The sequence below is a fragment of the Peromyscus californicus genome, unplaced genomic scaffold (genome assembly GCF_007827085.1).
Source record: "Peromyscus californicus insignis strain IS unplaced genomic scaffold, ASM782708v3 Scaffold_17__1_contigs__length_78620276, whole genome shotgun sequence".
NCBI classification, from domain to species: Eukaryota; Metazoa; Chordata; class Mammalia; order Rodentia; family Cricetidae; genus Peromyscus; species Peromyscus californicus.
Window position 1 is genome coordinate 50223963 of NW_026294469.1, and position 19844 is coordinate 50243806.

The 19844-nt window shown below is 45.1% G+C and overlaps 1 protein-coding gene across 1 annotated transcript; it reads right to left on the bottom strand.

Moving 5' to 3' along the window:
* Positions 1-771: 771 nt before the first annotated feature.
* Positions 772-19341, bottom strand: Grpel2 (GrpE like 2, mitochondrial). Its single transcript, XM_052742277.1, has 4 exons — positions 19210-19341; positions 14391-14544; positions 13435-13516; positions 772-10188 (listed from the first exon to the last, which is right to left on the bottom strand). The coding sequence occupies exons 1-4, from the start codon at positions 19281-19283 to the stop codon at positions 9824-9826; spliced, it is 675 nt and encodes a 224-aa protein (XP_052598237.1). The 5' UTR covers positions 19284-19341; the 3' UTR covers positions 772-9823.
* Positions 19342-19844: the final 503 nt, after the last annotated feature.

The following is a 19844-nucleotide window of genomic DNA, read 5'->3' on the forward strand; positions in this document are numbered from 1 at the left end:
GGGCCATTTGGCCAGGAAGCTGCTACATGGAAGCCAACTGAGAGGCTGAGGCGGGGAGTCAGAAGTTCAAAGAACACCTGGAAGATGAAGGTTGGATCAAGGACAGATGTCAGTAGTTTTGTGAGTGTATGGTACATGGTGAGTGCATAGGTATGTGCAACACATGCATGTATGTGGAAACCAGAGAATAATGGGTGTCTTTCTTTTCTTTCTTTCTTTTTTTTTTCTTTCTTTCTTTCTTTCTTTCTTTCTTTCTTTCTTTCTTTCTTTCTTTCTTTCTTTCTCTTCTTCTTCCTCCTCCTCCCCCTCCTTCCTCCTCCTCCTCCTCCTCCTCCTCCTCCTCCTCCTCCTCCTCCTCCTCCTCCTCCTCCTTCTCCTCCTCCTCCTTCTTCTCCTCCTTCTCTTTCTCCTCCTTCTCCTTCTTTACCTTATTCACTTAATGTAGGGTCTTTCACTGACTCTAAAGCTCATTTGGGCCAAGCCAGCCAGCCAGCCATCAACCTGGGACATGCCTGTCTCTACCATTCTGTGCTGAGGTTTCAGGTACACACATTCTTGCCTGGCTTTTTACATGGGTGCTGGGGACTTGAACTTAGGTCCTCATGCTTGCAGACAAAGCACTCTTGCCAACTGAGCCCCTCCACATCACAAGGGACTGCCAGGAGTGTTGTGACAGACTTTGCAGGGGAGACACAATGCACACACCAGACACAACCTATTACCCCGGATAGGGAGCCCACAACGGATCAAAATACGGATACCACCAAAATATGACTTGGTGAGTCAGTAAGTTTTATTGGGGTTACTTACAGAAATATCAGTGTGGGGTTATTTATAGGAGCAGAAAGAGAGCTACATTATCAAAGTCCACCACAGTTCATCAAAGCCAGAAACCTGGAACACTGCATAGCCTACAGGCAGCTCAACAACTTGGAGAGTGTCCTTTCCTGGTGGCTTACCTGGTCTTTGTTCAAGGCAGTTCCCCTGCTTCCCGCTTATCTAAGAGTCTTCTTTGTGACCTGGCTTGTCTGAGAGTAATTCTCAGAAGTCTTTACTGTTCACATACTTTGGGGAGGGGGGTGGTGGCACGGCTGGGAACCTTGTGAATCTGGTCAGTTTCAGGGACTTCCTGAAGCTAACTTGAGTTATTTACTTTCCCTCTTAATGATCAGAATGAAATGTGTCTTAGTCAATGTTTTATTGCTGTGAAGAGACACCATGGCCACAGTGAGTCTTATAAAGGAAAACATTTAATTGGGGCTTGCTTATAGTTTCAGAGGTTTAGTCCGTTATCCTCATGGTGGGAAGCATGGGTACTGGAGAGTTAGCCGAGAGTTCTATATCTGGATTGGCAGGCGGCAGGAAGAAAGACACTGGCTTGGGCTTCTGAAACCCCAAAGCCCACCCCTAGTGACACACTTCCTCCAACAAAGTGACACCCACTCCAACAAGGCCACCTAAATCCTTTCAAATAGTGCCACTCCCTACGAGTCTATGGGGCCCATTTTCATTCAAACCACCACAGAATATTTCAAGTCTTTGAGGAAACCGCTACACAACAAAGGGTAAAGCAGAATCCCAGTAGTCAGTGTAGATCTAGAAGCAAACAGAAGAAAAGGCAACCAGACAGGCAGGAAGAAGTGAGGCTTAGATCCAAGAAAAACAAGCAAATCAAGTAGAAACATACAAGATTAATTCAAGGCAGGGTATGGAAGGCCTGTATGCATACCAGGACTAGGGCTGAGCATATTGCTGGGTGGTAGAGCACTCCGTGGCAGAGCACAGTCAGGTGGTTGGGAGCATCTGTACGCTGTCCCCAGCACTAGGGAAACCAAACCAAACCGTCCACATCTGAGCTGCAGTTATTTTAACTCAGCTGTTCTAGAGGCGTTTCTTATATTAATATTATACTTCATCCTATCTTTCCCTATTTGATTTTACTTTAGCATTTTATCATTTATTGAATCCGCTGTCATGGAGGAGAGCAATGGATAACTTAACAGCATAGGAAAGGCAGAGAATTGTAGCCCAAGCACTAGAACATCAAGTCTTTTGCAAGTGGATCTATGTTTCCTTACATGTCAACTGCAAGCTAAGGTATTTTACATTTACATTTATTTATTTTTGATGTATGGGTATTTTGCCTGCATAAATGTCTGTGTGCTTGGTACCCTCAGAGGCCAGAAGAGGGCGTCAGATCCCTTAGGTCTGATTGGAGTTACAGTTGGTTATGAGACACCATGTGCGTACTGAGACTTGAAACCGGGTCCTCTGCAAGAGCTGCCAGTACTCTTGACCATTGAGCCATCTCTCCAGATCCCATTGTTTGTTTTGTTAAGACGGAATGTCACTGTGATAACTGGGCTGGCCTCAGACTGACAGAGATCCTCTTGTTTCTGTTTCCCAGGTGTTATGATCAAAGACATGGGCCGCCATGCCCAGCACACTGAGGTCTTTTATGGCAAAGCCATCAAGATGAAAATAATTAAAGGCCTGGACACAATTTTATTGTTCTTTCAGTCTAAAAGTGTATATTTTCTGTAACAAGGTCAGTTAGACAAACAACAGACCAAACAACAAAACAGGAAGGGAAAGATGTAATTATGAATGGTTGGTGTCCTGACTTGTTTTATGTCCACTTGACGCTGCCAGTGTCTTCTGAGAGGAGGGGATCTCAATGCCTCCATAAAATCCAGCTTTAGGCAGGCCCGGAGGGCATTTTTTAAAATTAGTGATTGATGGGGGAGGGCCTAGTCAATTCTGGGTGGAGCCACCCTGGGCTGGTGGTCCTGGGTTCTCTTAAAAAAGCAGACTTAGCCCGGGCGGTGGTGGTGCACGCCTTTAATCTCAGCACTTGGGAGGCAGAGCCAGTGAGTTCAAGGTCAGCCTGGGCTACCAAGTGAGTTCCAGGAAAGGCACAAAGCTACACAGAGAAACCCTGTCTCAAAAAACAAAAACAACAACAACAAAAAAGCAGACTTAAGTCTCAGAGATCCACAGCCAACCACCAGGCAGAGCTCCAGGAGTCTAGTCGAAGAGAGCGAGGGGGGATTATATGAGCAAGGGGAGGCCAAGATCATGATGCGGAAATCTACAAAGACAACTGAACCAAGCTTGTGGGAACTCACCAACTCTAGACCGACAGCTGTGGAACCTACATGAGACCAAACTAGGCCCTCTGCATGTGGGAGACAGATGTGTAGTCTGGTCTGTTTGAGGGGCTCCTGGCAGTGGGGTCAGGATCTATCCTGGTGCATGAGCTGGCTTTTCGGAGGTCATCCCCTAAGGTGGGACACCTTGCTCAGCCTTGATGCAGTAGGGAGGGGCTTGGTCCTGCCTCAACTGAACATACCAGGCTTTGTTGAGTCCCCATGGGAGTCCTTACCCTTTTGGAGGAGGTGATGGGGAGTGGGGGGGTGGGGAGGCAGGGGTTAGGGGACAGGAGGAGGGATGGGAGAGGGAACTGTGGTTGGTATGTAAAATGGAAAATTTTTTTTAAGTAAAAAAAAAAAGCAGGCCGAGCAAGCCAATAAACAGCACTCCTCCATGGCTTCAGCAACAGTGCTGTCTCCAGGTTCCTGCCTCGACTTCCTTTGATGATGGACAGTGATATGGAAGTGTAAGCACAATAAACCATTTCCTCCCCATCTTACTCTTGGCCATGGCATTTCATCCCACCAATAGTAACCCTAAGACGGTCAGTGAAGTGGTGGGAAGTCTGAGTGAGTGAACTTCTAAGTGAGGATGTATTTTGATATGGGTACGGCCTGCTGAGGACTACAAGACCTTAATTGGCCCACGGAAAATTGGCAAAGCTTTTCTCTGGAGTCAGAGTGTCTATGCAAGACTGATCCGTGTGTGCAAAGACTAGCAACCGTGGTTTCCTGCTCCTGGATGTTTATAGCAGGGATTGGTGGTCTCCAGAGACCTCGAGACTTGCTAACCCCTCCCCGTGCTATACCTAATGAACACCCAGTGGTAGAACCCCACATGACCCCAGCTTCACTCTGCGTGTGTCTGTATGTCTGTCCATTCTTCATTCCCTCACCATCCCTAGCCAGGGTTCCAGGACCCGAGCCACACAGGTCATGGTAGGTTAGTTTACAACATTATTTTTAATACAATCACTTAATCAGTGTTCCCTTTTCCCTAGGCTTTAGGCAATCATAAAAATGCAAGAAAAACTATGTGATAATTTAAGCAATAAAACAGGAGAGCTTGCTGGAGTCTCACAAAATCCTCATAGTGTCATGAATTATAACCATTTTATAAACAAGGAATGAGTGGTGGCAGAAGCCCCAGGTACCAGAACTGCCCTCAAAATCTGCCTACCAAGCCTGAGTTCTACTGCACTGCTCTGGCTCCCTCATCCCTCCTTTGAGCTTTCTTAGAGCTTCATCTCACTCTGAACTCATGATGTAAGTCTGCAAAACTACAGAACAATAAAAGAACCGAATAAGTGATCTACTTGCAACAATATATGGAAAGACCAGAACACTCCTTAGCTAACAGAACTCCTAAAATGACAGTCCGTTCTAATTCACTGGCAAGGACAGCTAGTAACTCCAAAATATACATGGTTCATTTTCTCATTGTTTCCGACAACCTTGTAGAAATGAAGGCAAAAGGGGGCAAAACCCTTCTGTGGAATTTCACTGCTCCTTAAGTTTACAATACGCAGTTAGTGAAATGGTAAAATGAAGACTTGGCAAGAGAAATCTTCTGACTGCAGAGTTCTGGGAATAGAACCTGGGTTCTCCGGAAGAGCAGCCAGAATGCTCGTAACCACCGAGTCATGGCCCAGCCTGCAGTAATTAGTACTTTTTAAGCTCACGCCTTTAATCCCAGCACTTGGGAGGCAGAGCCAGGCGGATCTCTATGAGTTCGAGGCCAGCCTGCTCTAGAGTGAGTTCCAGGATAGGCTCCAAAGCTACACAAAGAAACCCTGTCTTGAAAAAACAAAAACAAAAACAAAACAACAACAACAAAAAGAGGTTGGGGGCTGGAGAGATTGCTCAGCGGTTAAGAGCACTGGCTGCTCTTCCAGAGGACCCGAGTTCAATTCCCAATACTCACATGGCAGGTCATAACTGTCTATAATTCCAGTTCCAGGAGTTCCGACACCTTCACACAGATACACATGCAGGCAAAATATCAATGCACAGAAGATTAAAAAAAAAAAACTTAAAAAAAAAAAGAGATTTATTTATTATGTATACAGTCTTCTGCCTACATGTATGCCTGTAGGCCAGAAGAGGGCACCAGATCTTATTATAGAAATGTTGTGAGCCACCATGTGGTTGCTGGGAATTGACCTCTGGAAGAGGGGCCAGTGCTCTTAACCTCTGAGCCACCGCTCCAGCCCAATAAACAACTTTAAAAAAGTGATATTTACTGCTCCCAGTACATTTTATACCATCTCTACATTTTATACCATCTCTAAGTCCTATCTTTGTCCAAGTGTTTAGATTTGGTGGAGGTCAAAAGAGGATGGCTTCATACTCTTGAGGGTTAACTTACCACCTGAAAATATGACTGGAGGTCTGAGATTAGAATATGCTGCCTCAAAATAGTCTTTGCTATATATATATTTTGCTGGTTATTATTTTGGGAAACCGCAGTCATGGGAGTAGCTGACAGACTCAATTTCCTTTTTTAATGCACAAGTGGAAAAGAAATTTACATTGGCAAAGTTTTACATATCAAAGGACTTCTCCAGACAGCTTCTACAAGACCACCCTTACTCATCAGCTTTCTGTTTTCCAGAAGACCTAAGCCCTGTGTTCTAGGTCAGGATGTGATCGAAGCACCCATTTCCTGACACCGACACTCAGATTTTGCATGACTCTTACGTTCATGTATACAATGGAATTTGGTTTTCCTCCCATTCATCCAGTTTTTGCCAGTTTAATTTGTAGTCCAAAGAATCTAGAAGGGCTGTCTCTTGAGTGTAGTCCTAGCACAGACTAGATTTTTAAGCTTCCGAAGAAGCAGAAAGGGTACGGTTATGTTATAGAATTGATATGCCTTTCCACTGAGAGTTCGTTCACTCCTTGATCACGAGATTAGTAAAAGTAGGTGGCTGCTTCTGGCTAGTGCACAAAAGGGAACCAGCCCCGAGCAGAAATCCCTGTCAGCCTATATAGTTTCCTGGCTCCAAGTTATACTTCGAGTTTAACCACATTTCACAGAAATTACAAGATTTGGTTGGACAAATGGAGAAATTTACAATGTAAAATATTGTCATGGTTATCCCAAGACAGGCCAGCACTGCTTTTCCCAGGCAGCTGTTAACCAAAGCTATCCTGTCTGCCTGGCAGAATTACACTAAGAGAACCTGAGTGCTGCTTTGGCTAAATTCTACTTGTGTAAGTTAGTATTTCCTAAGCACGTTTACATCAACTTCTCATTCTCATTTTCTCCTGTATAGTAAATTTTCCCTTATAGTAAAACCTCTATAAAGTTTACCTCATATATTATTCACTCATTAAAGTATTTACTGTACAAATCTTTTATACAGCATCAGTTATTAAGATATAAAAAAATATATAGGTTCGCTGGGCGGTGGTGGCACACGCCTTTAATTCCAGCACTTGGGAGGCAGAGGCAGGTGAATCTCTATGAGTTCAAGGCCAGCCTGGTCTACAAAGTGAGTTCCAGACAGGCTCCAAAAGTTAAAGAGAAACGCTGTCTCGAAAAACAAAACAAAATACAGGTTCGTAAAATTTACAAGGTTAATACATATAGAGGAGACAGATACTCATACAAATATAGCTTAAGATGGTTATAAAACTAGGAAACAAACCTTGTCAGGGCCGGGAGCATACCTCAGTTGTAGAGTGCTTACCTAGCATTCTGGAGACCCTGCATTCAATCCCCAGTGCTCTAAAAACACAAATTAAGTTTGTTGATGCGAGAGGTAATACTTTGGCAATCTCCACCACAGAGGAAAATAGGCATACCTCAGCATTGTTAAATGAGAAATTTACGGGAGTCCAGTATGTTTGCCCATCACCTCCCCATACAATCTAACCCAGGATCCCAGGGCAAATCTGATAAAGGGCAGGAGTCAGGGTTGGTGGAAGCAGCCACTGTAGGTAATTACCTATACAAATGTGGTGGGGTCATTTGCTGTTGGTACTGTCGACTTGCCTGCCTAGAATGACTTCACACTCAAGAGGCTGAAAATAACTCTTTGCTTATGGGAAGACGATCTGTAGACTCCACCAAGTTCACCTGGCAAACACAGGCCTCTCTCGGCAACTCCACTGCTGAGTACCCACCTGCTACCGTTTGCCATGGAAGCAGATACTGCTACGCAGGCACCAGCACGTGCAAAGCTTCATAGTCAAGGATGCTTCCAAGACTCTCTCCTGTTTCCATGGTGTTCTGCCTACTTCACTGGGGTGTGATGGTGGAAATGGGCCAGAAAGGCTAATATGTGGGCAACAAGGTCCTGATGGGGTGGGAATTTGTGTTGCTCCGATTGGTTGATTAATAAAGCCGTTTGGCCTATGGCAAGGCAGTTTAGAGGCAGGTGGGAAATTCAGAGACAGGCAGGCAGAAGGCCAGAGAGATGCCAGCCAGCTGCCCAAGGAGCAACATGTAATGGGACACAGGTAAAGCCACAGAAAATGTGGCAAAACATACAGATTAACAGAAATGGGCTGAGTTTAAATGTAAGAGCTAGTCAGTGGTAGGCCTGAGCTAATGGCTGATGGGCAGGACTGGGGAAAACTTCAGCTATGAGGTCCAGACCAAAAGAAGCATCCTGACCCTGAGGTATCCATGGAGGATGGTATTGTCACCAACTTGGATGACAGAGATGAAACCACACTTTATACAATGAGCCAAGTATGACCCTGGAGGAACACTTACTACTTACCAAGGCTCCCTGAACCCCAGACCAATCATGAAAAGATGACCCAGATCATGTTCAAGACCATCAACACCACACAGCCGCCAAGGTTATGCTGTCTGTACAACTCTAATAGTACCACTTGCCTCATAATGGACTCTAGAGACAAGGACAGACACACACATGCATGCAGGCACACAGGCACCTATAGAAACTACCCCGACACCATTTTGCGTCTGGACTCAGTCGGATAGGACCTTATAGACTACTCATGAAGCTCCTGAATAAGTGTGCCTACACCTTGCCATAGCCAAGCAGGAAACTGATTGCAACATCAAGTTGTGCCATGTTGCCCTGGACTTCCAGTGAGGCATGCCTGCTGCTGCATCCTTCTTCCTAGAGAAGTTATGAGCTGCCTAACGGCTAGGTCATCACTATTGGCAAGGACCAATCCTGCTGTCCCCAGGTGCTCTTCTAGCCTTCTTTCTGGGTGTGGAGTATTATGGGGTCCATGAACTTACCTTCAATTCCATAATTGTGATGTCAATAAGACCTCTATGCCAACACAGTGCGGTCTGGTGGTACCACCATGTACCCAGGCATCGACTACAACAGGATGCAGATCACTGCTCTGGCTCCTAGTACCATAAAGATCAACATCATCGCTCCCTAAGTGCAAGTACTCTGTGTAGATGGGCAGCTCCGCCATGGTCTTGCTGTCCACCTTCCAGCAGGTATGATTTAGCCAGGAGTACAAAGAATATGGCCCTTCCTTCATACATTGCAAATGATTCTAGGTGGACAATGATGGAGCTGTGTTCACACCTTTTCTTGACAAAATGTGCGGAGAAAAAAAAACCCGAGACAACTTCGTTCTTTTTGTCAATTATAAATATATAATCTTTTTTGGGGGGGGGGTGCTTTTGACTCAGGATTTAAAAACTGGAATGGCGAAGGTGACAGCAGCTGATTGGGGTAAGCATCCCCCAAGTTTTACAATGTGACAACGTGGCTGAGGACTTTGAGTGCATTTTTGTTGTTGCTACAGGAAGTCCCTTGTCCTCTCCAGAGCAGCACCACACCCTACGGAAAGGATGGCCCAGTTCACTCTGAGTGCGTTCAAGGGAGGCAGCAGCACTGCTTTTGTGTAAATTATGTACTGCAAAAAACCACCCACCCCAATCCTCTGCTTTTCATTTTGAATGGTCAGCCACTATGCCTGGCCCCCCATGGCTGACTCTCTAACTTGAGATGTAAGGAGGCTTTTGGTCTCCCTGGGAGTGGGCTGTGTTGTCGAGGCAGCCAGAGCTTACCTGTTCATAGACTTGAGACCAGTTTAATAATAGAGTACACCTTACCAACAAGAAAAAAAAGGAAGACTGGTCGACTCTTTAGCCCTTCCAAATGGGACCAGAAAGGGGTGGCTATGGAACAATTTAAGTGTGCCCCTAGCAGGGAATACAAGTACAAAAGATGACTAAATGAAAAATGAAATAGAAAAGCAGCCTTGAAAACTCTCTGTAGAAGTCAAGCCAACTGATCTAAATTTATACAAGGTAAAGCTTTGTCATCTAAGGACCTAAATGTCAAACCAATCCCTACCATCTCCCTTTCCCATAAGATACAAGACCCAAGATGCTTCTACACTAATTCCAGTCATTAGTTGAAAACACAGTTAAGGGATTTTGGATTCAGTCATCAGAGTACCAATTTAAATGATTTTTGTAAACATTTTGATAAAGGCCATAGGACACTTGTCACATTGTTCAGATGCCCAGTGGCAGGACTTCTGATGAGACCAAACAGGTCACATAAAACCAATAAGATACTGTAGAGATAAAGCCAATATGACTAAATCCAAAGCAGAGCACACGAAGGACCTCATGTATAATACAAACCAGCTTAATAAATAAAGGGGACAGAGGTGCCAGGACCCTGGGAGAGTTTTAGTTCCCGGTGGCTTGTTCATAGCCTTCTCTGAGACTCCACTGCCACTTCCACTTGGGCAAGTCTAATGGTGCGGCCATGAAGTTTGTAGCCATCTTGTCGTACTAATGCCACAGTGCCAGGCTGTACCCCAACACCTGCTGGCATGTGACAGATGAGTTCATGCTCATGAGGGTCGTATTTGTCACCAATGGGCGTCATTTTCTCTAGGCCATGCTTGGCAAACACACTTTTCAGCTTTGCTTCTAAAAGAGACAGTCCTTGAAAGACTTTTTCCAGAGTAAGCTTGTGGTCCTCGGGTTTGGCTCCTTCTGAAAAGCACTCAGCTGTCTTCTCCAAAATGTCTGCCACCTCCACCAAGTCCTTACAGAAGCTTTGGATTCCTGCAGAGAAACCAGATCCAAGTCTGAGAACAACGCTGTCCTTAGGAACAGAATCTGGAGTAGGCCCAGAGAGGTAGCTAGTACACTTTATACTTAGGATTTCTGAAAGTGGGAGGGTTGCCATGCAGGATTTGGGGATCAGCTCAACCATTCAAGCTTGCAAAGTGTGTCTGTCTGTCTATCTCCAGGAATCCTACTGGGAAACTGGGAAGAGATACAACTTGGGCTAAATAGGTCTACATAAAATAGACTAAAAACAGGGTCACCTTAGTTGTGGAGAGGCCATTCTGAAGAGATAAGCTAGGAATATTTCACTGGGAGGGTGGGTGTGGAGAGCACAAAATAAGAAGTCAGCACTATGCTATGAATGCTGAGAGCCACTTGTTCGACGCTGGCTAGATAGGAAGGTGAGGCACACTTAACACTTACAGATGAGGTGAGTGTCCTTCCTATGGCCTGTTAGGGAGACACTGGGAAAGGTCCACAGAAACCTTTTAGAGCAATGTGAACTAATGTTACATGGTGAGAGTAAACCCAGCTGTTGAAAGATCCCACTGCTCCCACTCCGACTGGGCTAAGGAATGGTTACCATTGGTCATCTACGGGATGACCCAGCAGGGGCTGGTGAAGAGTACAGACTCTTTGGGCTTACAGCTATGCTGAAATGGGAAGTCAACTAGACTAGTCACTAATCACAGGCGAGCAATAAAAAACACTGACAGAGACCTGAAAAAACTGACCAGATGCGGCAGACCAAAGGAGAGGAAAGAATTCTCCCTTTAATTTCCCAGGGTACCAGACCCAGTAGAGCTTCCTGAGGAAAACAGTGGCCAATCTGTCCAACAGCAGCACACTGGCAACTGATTCACAGCATGCAGACGGGTTCACAAGGAAAGAAAAATGCCAGTGTCAAGTGGGGAATGGGGCATCATCTAGTTTAGGGTAGGAGGGCGTCGGCAGAAGGCAGAGCACAAGGCACTTCAGGAAACAGGCCCTGACTGAGAGCGGACTTTGAGTTTTTAGCGTTGGGGACCAAGCCCAAGCGCACGGCTCTGCTCATGCTATGTAAATGCTGGGTCAATGAGCTACATTTTCAGCCATCCAGGAGAGGGGTTTTTGTTTTTGTTTTTTTTTTTTTATCCCAGAACAGGGTTTCTCTCTGTAGTTTTGGTGCCTGTCCTGAATCTCGCTCTGTAGCCCAGGCTGGCCTCAAACTCACAGAGATCCGCCTGGCTCTGCCTCCCGAGTAGAGGTTTTTTTTTTTTTTTGGTTTTGGTTTTTCGAGACAGGGTTTCTCTGTGTAGCTTTGCGCCTCTCCTGGAACTCACATGGTAGCCCAGGCTGGCCTCGAACTCACAGAGATCCGCCTGCCTCTGCCTCCCGAGTGCTGGGATTAAAGGCGTGCGCCACCACCTCCCGGCCCGAGTAGAGGTTTTAAAGCAGTAAGCTTCTGTGCTGATCTGTATACTGCCAGGGGAGACCTTGCTTCTATAGCAGTGAAGAAGTGGAAATTTGGCTAAACAGAAGCCGAGGTTCTTGTTGGTACACCGAGGAGCAGTTTCTGACTGATTCTCATTATTGTATTGTGATTATTTTGTGTGTGATGTATGCGTGTTTGCCTGTATGTGCATCCAAGTGGGAGTCATAGGTCAATGATGTATATTTTACACGCTCTTTCTCTCTTTCTCTTTTTAAGATAGAATCTCTTATTGGACACAGAACTAGACATTTCAACCAAACAGAGAGCCCAGTGAGTGTCCAGGATTTGCCTGTCTCCTCCCCACCAGCACTGGGGTGAGTTAAACATGTGACTTTTTTCCCACATGAGTTCTGGTATTCCAACTCAGGACTTCACGCTCACAAAGTAATTACTTTATCCACTGAAATATCTCCCAAGGTCCCAATTTATTATTATTTTTTAACTGGTAGTAACTATGTAATCTCTTGGGAAAAGCTTCATCTTTGTGACCAAGAAGGCAGACTGCTGAGTTTAAACTATGCTTGCAAGGAGGCCAGAGAGCTATCAAAAAACATTATACTTTCCACCAGGTGTAGCTCATGCCTTTAATTCATGCACTTGGGAGGCAGAGGCAGGAATTTCTGTGAGTTTGAGGCCAGCCTATATTCTACACAGAGTTCCAGGCTAGTCAGGGCTACATAGAGAGACCCTGTTTCAAAAGACAAAAACAAAACTAAATAAACAAAAAACCTATTATACTTTCCTTCTCCCTCCATGCTCAAACCCTTAGTTTCCTAAGTCTCTCTGGCCACTAGGAGGAGGCAAATGACTTCTGTGGTATCTTTGGTAGACACATTGTTTTAAGTTAAACTGGCCAACTACTAAACTCTTTGGCAGTGCAGTTAGGTAACATGAATTCGTTCCCAGATGGCTTACCATTTCTTGAGTAAACTCACAGTAAACTAGTTCTAACTCAAAGCCTGACTTCTGGTGCCCATCCATCTTGCTCATCAAGCAGGTGAAACATCAGAAGTTCCTCCATTGCTAAAACTGTTCTACTTGCAACAGACAATTCCATAACTCAGCAGTCAACAACTTTCTTTTGTAAAAGGTCACACAGTAAGCATTTTAGGGTTTGTGGGACAAGAGGCAAAAGCCGAGGATTTTATATTCTGTAGGTAAAGAGAAAATAAGTTTATATGGATTTAAAAAAATCATGAAATTCAAAACTGTACTAACTAACTGGCAGTTGGCTATGATTTGCTGAGTCTTGCTATAATCTTGGATATACATGCACAAATGCATGAATACTTTCTCTTTCAAGTTTTAGCTTCCTTTAGGCTGTTCTATAAATCACCAACTTGCAGAGTACTAACAGCAATAAAGGATTCTTGTCTAAAGTAGTGTACTTTCCCTGTGGATACAGACCAATGTTGCTTACATTAAGCCAGCTTCAGCATTCCTGGTTATGCCCTGCTCTTTGGATTTTCCTCGAGTGTCTTGATGATTCATGGTTCATTAATGACTGAAAAATATTATTTCTATATACATTAGAATGTTGGAAATGTAGTAATGTCTATCCTTAGAAAAATAAAGGCCAGCATTATTATAGCAATGACATGACACCATTCCCACGTGCAGCAGAGAAAGCCTGTAGGGATAGTGGGAGGTATGGGATGAATCAGTTAGGGGACTCAGGTGTATTTCTACTACGATCAGTTTACAAATGTGCTTTCAAAGGTGCCTGCCCTTCAACTACATTTATTCTATTATAAGTCATCTCTCACCAAATATCTTGGCGTCTTCCACACATCTCTGGGTTCGTCTCCTTATGTTTTCAGAATCAGCGACAGCTCTCTGGTATCTTAGCTAAATATCAAAAGCAAAATCAAAGGATGAGAAATCAGTGGGAAAGAATGCTTTTACTTTATAATTCTCGTCCTTGTAATAGAGGAAGGGAGGGAATACAGCTCAGTGATAGAGCACTTTCTCAGCATGCACAAGGCCCTGGATTCAGTCTCCAATAAAACTAGTAGTTGTTCAAAAACAAATAGTCTGAGACTGACTGCTCTCCAAATTTTCAAAGTAGTAATCTATTTACTCTTCAGTAGCTTGTAAGTAATTCCAACTAGCTTGAACATATCAGTTTTTCAAGTTCATTATCTATTTAGGCAACACTGCTAACCCTTCCTTCACTGACAAAGAATAAGTTTTAAAAACCTATCACCTGTTTCAAGGCAGTTGGCTGATCCTGCTTGGTCCTCTTTTCTCTTTAGTTCCTGGTTTCTTTAATTGCTCTCATAAGACATGCTTCCCAGCAACTGGAAGTCCCGAGTGCCTTTGTAATGATTCTGCTGCAGCTATCTCTTCTCACAGTGCTCAATCACGACTGTGCCAGTAGGTCAGATGCTCTCTGATTACCAGAGTACAAAGAACTCACACACCCAGCAAATACTTATTCTCTACCACCTGACAGGCCCGTACCACCTTTAACTGCCAAACCATCAGCTGGGAAGTGCTGGGAAACAAGAGGGAACCAAAGTGAAGCACCATCCTTAGCAAGTGGCCTTTTAAAAACCATAGCCTTTTTTTTTTTTGGCCTAATAGGCCCAGCAAGAGAGCAGTGGAGGAAGAGGGGTTTTTAGAGGAAAGTTCATTAAAAAACAAAACAAAACACAAACTTCGCTTGAACATTTAAACCCGAGAAGAGATAATAACAAATAATATAAAATCCACTACTCACTGTTAAATCTTGGACTTCTTTTTCCAGTTTAACAGCTTTTAGCCTTAAGGCTTGTTCAGCAAGGGAGGGACCGAGTACATCAGGAGGGTCCTCAGAACTGCAGTCTTCCCCAGCCGTTCTTGGGGTGGCGGTGCTGAATGGGTGGAGCCATCCCCTAAGAGGGTGGGGGGTAGGGCAGTGGCACATAATGAAAAAATACCACCATAAAAAGGCAAATCACAACAGCTAGAGCCCAAAAGCACCCCACACTGAAACTCTCCATAGTTTTCAGTCTTGGTGACAAATGTTACGAGGTCCTATCTAAGCACTTTTCTGCTTCATCTGCCTCATGTTTTTACTGCCCAATAGCTGAAACACGACTATATTTTAAACTGCTCTTAAAAGTAATAGCTTTAAGGTGAGAAAAAGGGCTCAACAGTTAAGAGCATTGACTGCTCTTCCAGAAGACCTGGATTCAATTCCAAGCACCCGTTCAGCAAATCACAAGCACCTGTAACTCCAGTTCATGGGGATCTAATGCCTTCTGGCTTCTGTGGGCAGCAGGCACACGGGTGGTGCAGACATAATGCAGGTAAAACTCCCATACACTTAAAATAAAGCTCTATCGATAGGCAGTTGTCATGTCGTACAATTTACCATTTAAAATGTGCAATTCAAACATTTTTACCATGTCCAGTCAGCCAATTCTGAAACCGCAATTTCAGAACATCTTTGTCACCATAAAAAGGCTTGTATGAATCACACCATTTACCATTTCCTCTTAAATCATTTGCCCCAGGTAAGCCTGATATTTTGTTTTCTACAGACATGCCTTTTATGGATGCCTAGTGTCAACAGAATCATAATAGACGGTCACTTAGAAGCAATTTTTCACTTAGAGTGTGTTTCAGGTTCATTCATGTAATTGTGATAAGAAAAAATACAAGTTTTTTAATTAAAAAGAATAGGATTTACTGACAAGTAGAAAGTGTTAAGTTACACAGGAATAAGAAACTCTCCCCTGCTCTGAAACATGGGAGCTAAAACTAAACTGCCGCCGCCGCCCCCGCCCCCCCCCATCATATCTGCTCCTCTCCCCTGAGAAGCGACCACTACCAACATCTGATTAGACAGATGTATGCTAAAGACAAAACTGTCTTAACTAGAAGCCTGCAAATTTCAGTTTCTGTACAGCTGAAATTTCCCAGTTTAGCTCTGGGAAATCTCCTTTGGCACAGGGATTTTAAAAAGACCCCCAAAGATGGTCAGAAGATTATGATGATGTCTAACCCTACATAAAACATGAAATATTTCAGGTCAGGGCTGGACCTCCTTAAGCAATAGCTAGAGTCTGCAGCTGTTCACTAAAGAAGGTTTTCCTCATTGCTGAGTGTTGAGAATTTCTCATTGGGGACAGGTGAGGCACCTTCGAAACTGCATTTGCCAGGAATTAGTTACTTTTTATTGCTAAGTAATAGATCATTGTGTAGATATGCCACTTTTTTTTAGTCATTTGTCGACTGATTTGGATTTCTTTTCTGCTAGAATGAATAATGCTGCTAATACAAAATAAATGCTATTATAATCTGTCATGGCCAGCCTAGCTCCAGGAAAGGAACTGTTGGGGCAGTGAGGGAATAAAGAAAAAACAGAACAGTGGGATCAGGTGGTTCAGGCTCACTGCTGGAAAAAACACAGCACCCTGGAAGCTCAGCATGCTTATTACATAGAGTTGTTCAATCTCTAGGAAGGTGGGGTTATCACATACATCAAGAGGCAGGGCTTCTGGGGTACAGCTAGATCAAGGGGACAGGTTTAGGTAATCTCTGCACACACTGTTAATACTTGCACTTTCCTCCAAGGGAGGCTTTGCCATACCTCCAAATCTCACTCCAGAAGGTAGGTTTTGCCATTCCTCCAGGGGTCTGAGGCTCGGGAGTTTTGACATGGCTTGCACATGTCAACACAAACATTCACTCTCAGGACTTCACTCACTGAGGACTGTCTCTGATCCCCACAATATACCCCACTTTACTGATGAAAAACTCGAGAGGCTTGAGGTTTAATAACTTGTTCAAGACCACAACGTTAAGCTGGGCAAAGTGGCACGCGACTACCTGCAATCTCAGTACTGGGAGGCTGAGGTGGGTGGATCTTTCTGGTGGCACAGTAAAAAGCCTGCCTCAAAAGAACAAAAACAGTGTCCTCCAAAACAAACAAACAAACAAAAGAAATGCATACACAGAGCAGGTGTTCTGTTGAGCCAGGATATGTAACACCAGGAAGCCACACAGTTACACAGTTCGGGTCTAACTATCTTTCAGAAGGGGAGAAGGAGTAGAAGGAACTCAGGCTTAGAATCCCAAGACTTCGTGGCCACATGCTGTAAGGCTTTCAGAGAAGAAAATCTGTGCAGTGAAAGAGAAATTCTGACTGATACAGTCTCTGGACTGAACAGGTCACTAAAACAGAACCTTGTTTTAGTCAATTAGTTTTTGTCCAACTAGTTATTTAATCTAAAATTTTGCACAGCCAATAAAATGGTTAAGGTCCCAACAACAGGACATCAATTCCTTAACTCACAAAGCATTTGAAGTTGTCTTTCAGGAATTGCTTACAGGATCCATTCAAGGGCAGTTTCAAACAGGCTTTTTAAGAAGGGACAGTCTCCCCCGCCCCCCGAAAAAAAGCCGGGTGCTGGTGGCACACACCTTTAATTCCAGCACTGGGGAGGCAGAGCCAGGCAGATCTCTGTGAGTTCAAGGCCAGCTTGGCCTACAGAGCGAGATCCAGGATAGACACCAAAACTACACAGAGAAACCATGTCTCAAAAAAAAAAAAAAGACAGTCCCACAAGCCAGTTTGCTTGCCAATGACATTTTGATATCACAAGCTCAAAATCCTAAGCACAAAACATAATCACCCCCTAGAAAGAAGCACATGACTTGTGAAGAGACACGATGACATCCACACCAGCACAAAAGAACCCTAGCTCTTTCTCGTCCTCACACCTAATGAGAAACAGCTTCTCTCTCCCTATAAATTTCCCCAGCAACTGACCAAGGAAAGAGGAGCCAGTTGACCTTGCAATAAATTTTATTTATTTTTTTACAAAAATCCATCCTTGGTTACTATGGAAAGTAAGCCCCTGCTCTTGGTATCACTAGAATATTTGATATTTAGTTCAGTTTACATAGAAATGTAGACTAAGCCGGGCAGTGGTGGCGCACGCCTTTAATCCCAGCACTCGGGAGGCAGAGCCAGGCGGATCTCTGTGAGTTCGAGGCCAGTCTGGGCTACCAAGTGAGTTCCAGGAAAGGCGCAAAGCTACACAGAGAAACCCTGTCTCGAAAAACCAAAAAAAAAAAAAAAAAAAGAAAAAGAAATGTAGACTAGGGCCTAGTTTGGAGCAGATCTTGAACTATGGCTGCTCTGACCTCTATTTTAAGGAAGTTTTCATTATACTTCTTAGATCCTGGGAATTATTTTAAGTGAAAAACTACCAGGTCAATCAATCTATGGGTCCAAGAGCTCTTTAAAGCAGTTTATTATTTATATAAAGGGACATATATTGGATAGTGGCCACTGAGATGACAGACATCTAAACAAAGGCTAAGAGGGTGGGGGGTAAAGGAGTTTGCTTTAAGAAAAGAGTGCTCTAGGCAGAGCGAAGCGCTAGCTGGCTTGAGAACAGGCAAGAGAACTTTTATTTCCCAGATTTTTCAGGCTGGCCCTGAATTTTATTATGGTTTGATATCCAATTATACATGGTTCTAAATATCTGGTTCAGAAAATACAGTTATCATAGACAAGTCTGGGGCAAATTATACATGGACAAAGACCGAGCCTCCTAGAAAACCACGTTTATCCTGGATAAACAGAGAGCTGGTCAAGACCGCCAGATTGAAGAGAAGAGGTCAGTGCTCAATTACTTCTTCAGACGAAACTATTCTATGATTATTTCCTTACCTCACCCAACACACTGCCAAAGGTTTGAAAACAAACCACCCCGCCCAGAGCATTGAATTCAGCGCCTCACAGCTCTGGTGGGGCGGGTGTATTGGGTCAGGTGCTTCAAGAGGGGAAAAAAAAGAATGACAAATGGCCATGCAAATTTCCTGGATTTCCCCGCAGCTAATTTACAAGTCAGAGTTCTCGAACTACTCATGGACCGCCTTTTTAAAAGAATTCTTTCTCAGGAGTATCCCCTGAGAATAACGAACCGTGTTCACTAATACAAAAACACCGAGACTGGTTTCTAGACGGGGTAATAACTCCCTTTAAGATTCGTTTGGGAAAGTTAGTAAGTTTTCCTACATTCTAGATTCCTCAGTTCTTAAACATGAAGCAATAAAAAGAGCCTACCCAGAGTCCTGCAGTCCACTGACGGCACCCCTAAATTTCACAGTACCCCTAAGACTGGTGGAAAGGCCGTCTGGGGAATGGTCCGATGCTCTTCTATTACACACGGGTAAAACGAGGTTCGCGAGAAGCTGGAGAGACCGACTGCCCTGAGACCACATGGAGTCTGGCTAAGAACCCTAATACATCCCCGGACGAAACAGGTGAGCCGGGGCTAGGAAGGAGCCCCGTCTCCGGTTCACTCATGCCCGGGGTTCCACCTCCCACGACGTGGCCTCGGGTCCACTCATCTCCCGTGACCCGGGAAAAGCGCGCCTCTGGGCCTCAGGCTCCCTTTCAAGGGACGCGGCGTGGACGCCCGGGTCGCGGGGCCTGCGGCCGGTCCTCGCTGGCGCCGAGCTAGCCCTCGCCTTCCTTCCCACAGCTGCCCATCGGCGCGCCCACGCCACGGCCTGCCGGGCCCCGCCGCCCCTCTTACCGGCTCTGCGACACGGTCCCGGAGGCCAGGAGGCGCTGCAGCCGCTGCACCGCCCACAACCACCGCGCCGCCATGTTCCAGACCAGCGCGCCGACCCCGCGCACGCGCGGTCGAGCCAAGTGGAGAGACGAGCTCGCCGAAAGGCCACGCCCCCCCCCCCCCCGTGTAGGCACGGGACTTCCGGTTTCCTGTGCGCCACACTGCTCTTCCGGGCCGGGCTCCCCGTGTTGAACTGGTCGGGTAGACGCTTGCCCCGGAGGTTCATAGTAGGTGCGAAGTTCACGGTGAGCGAGGTGGGTCCTCACCTCCATCCTCCTCGAGGAGCGCACATGAGGTTACGAGCCACACGTGTAAAATGGGACCAGCGCTTAAACGCGAGGGGCACGGCGCTGGGAAAGGTTAGACCAGAGGCCGGCGAGACGGCTCACTGCCAAGCCTCAACAAGCCGAGTTCGATCCTGGGACCCTCCTGGAGAGAAACGACTGCCTCACCGAAACAAATACGCGCCCACACAAAACTGAAAAAGACTTGCCCTATAGCCGAAACATTGGTAGATGAAAAGGGGAGAAAAGTGGATCCCGGAGTGACGACCTTTGTAAAGAAAGAGCCAGTGAAGAGGGAGAATTGAAAGCAAT

Excerpts from the sequence above, each read along its gene's own strand:
- Grpel2 (XM_052742277.1), bottom strand. The coding sequence starts at position 19,283 with ATGGCGGCGCGGTGGTTGTGGGCGGTGCAGCGGCTGCAGCGCCTCCTG. Across the intron at positions 13,517-14,390 it reads AAGAAGTCCAAGATTTAACA|CTAAGATACCAGAGAGCTGT; the intron begins GTGAGTAGTGGA and ends TTTGATATTTAG. Across the intron at positions 10,189-13,434 it reads GGAAGACGCCAAGATATTTG|GAATCCAAAGCTTCTGTAAG; the intron begins GTGAGAGATGAC and ends GTTTCTCTGCAG.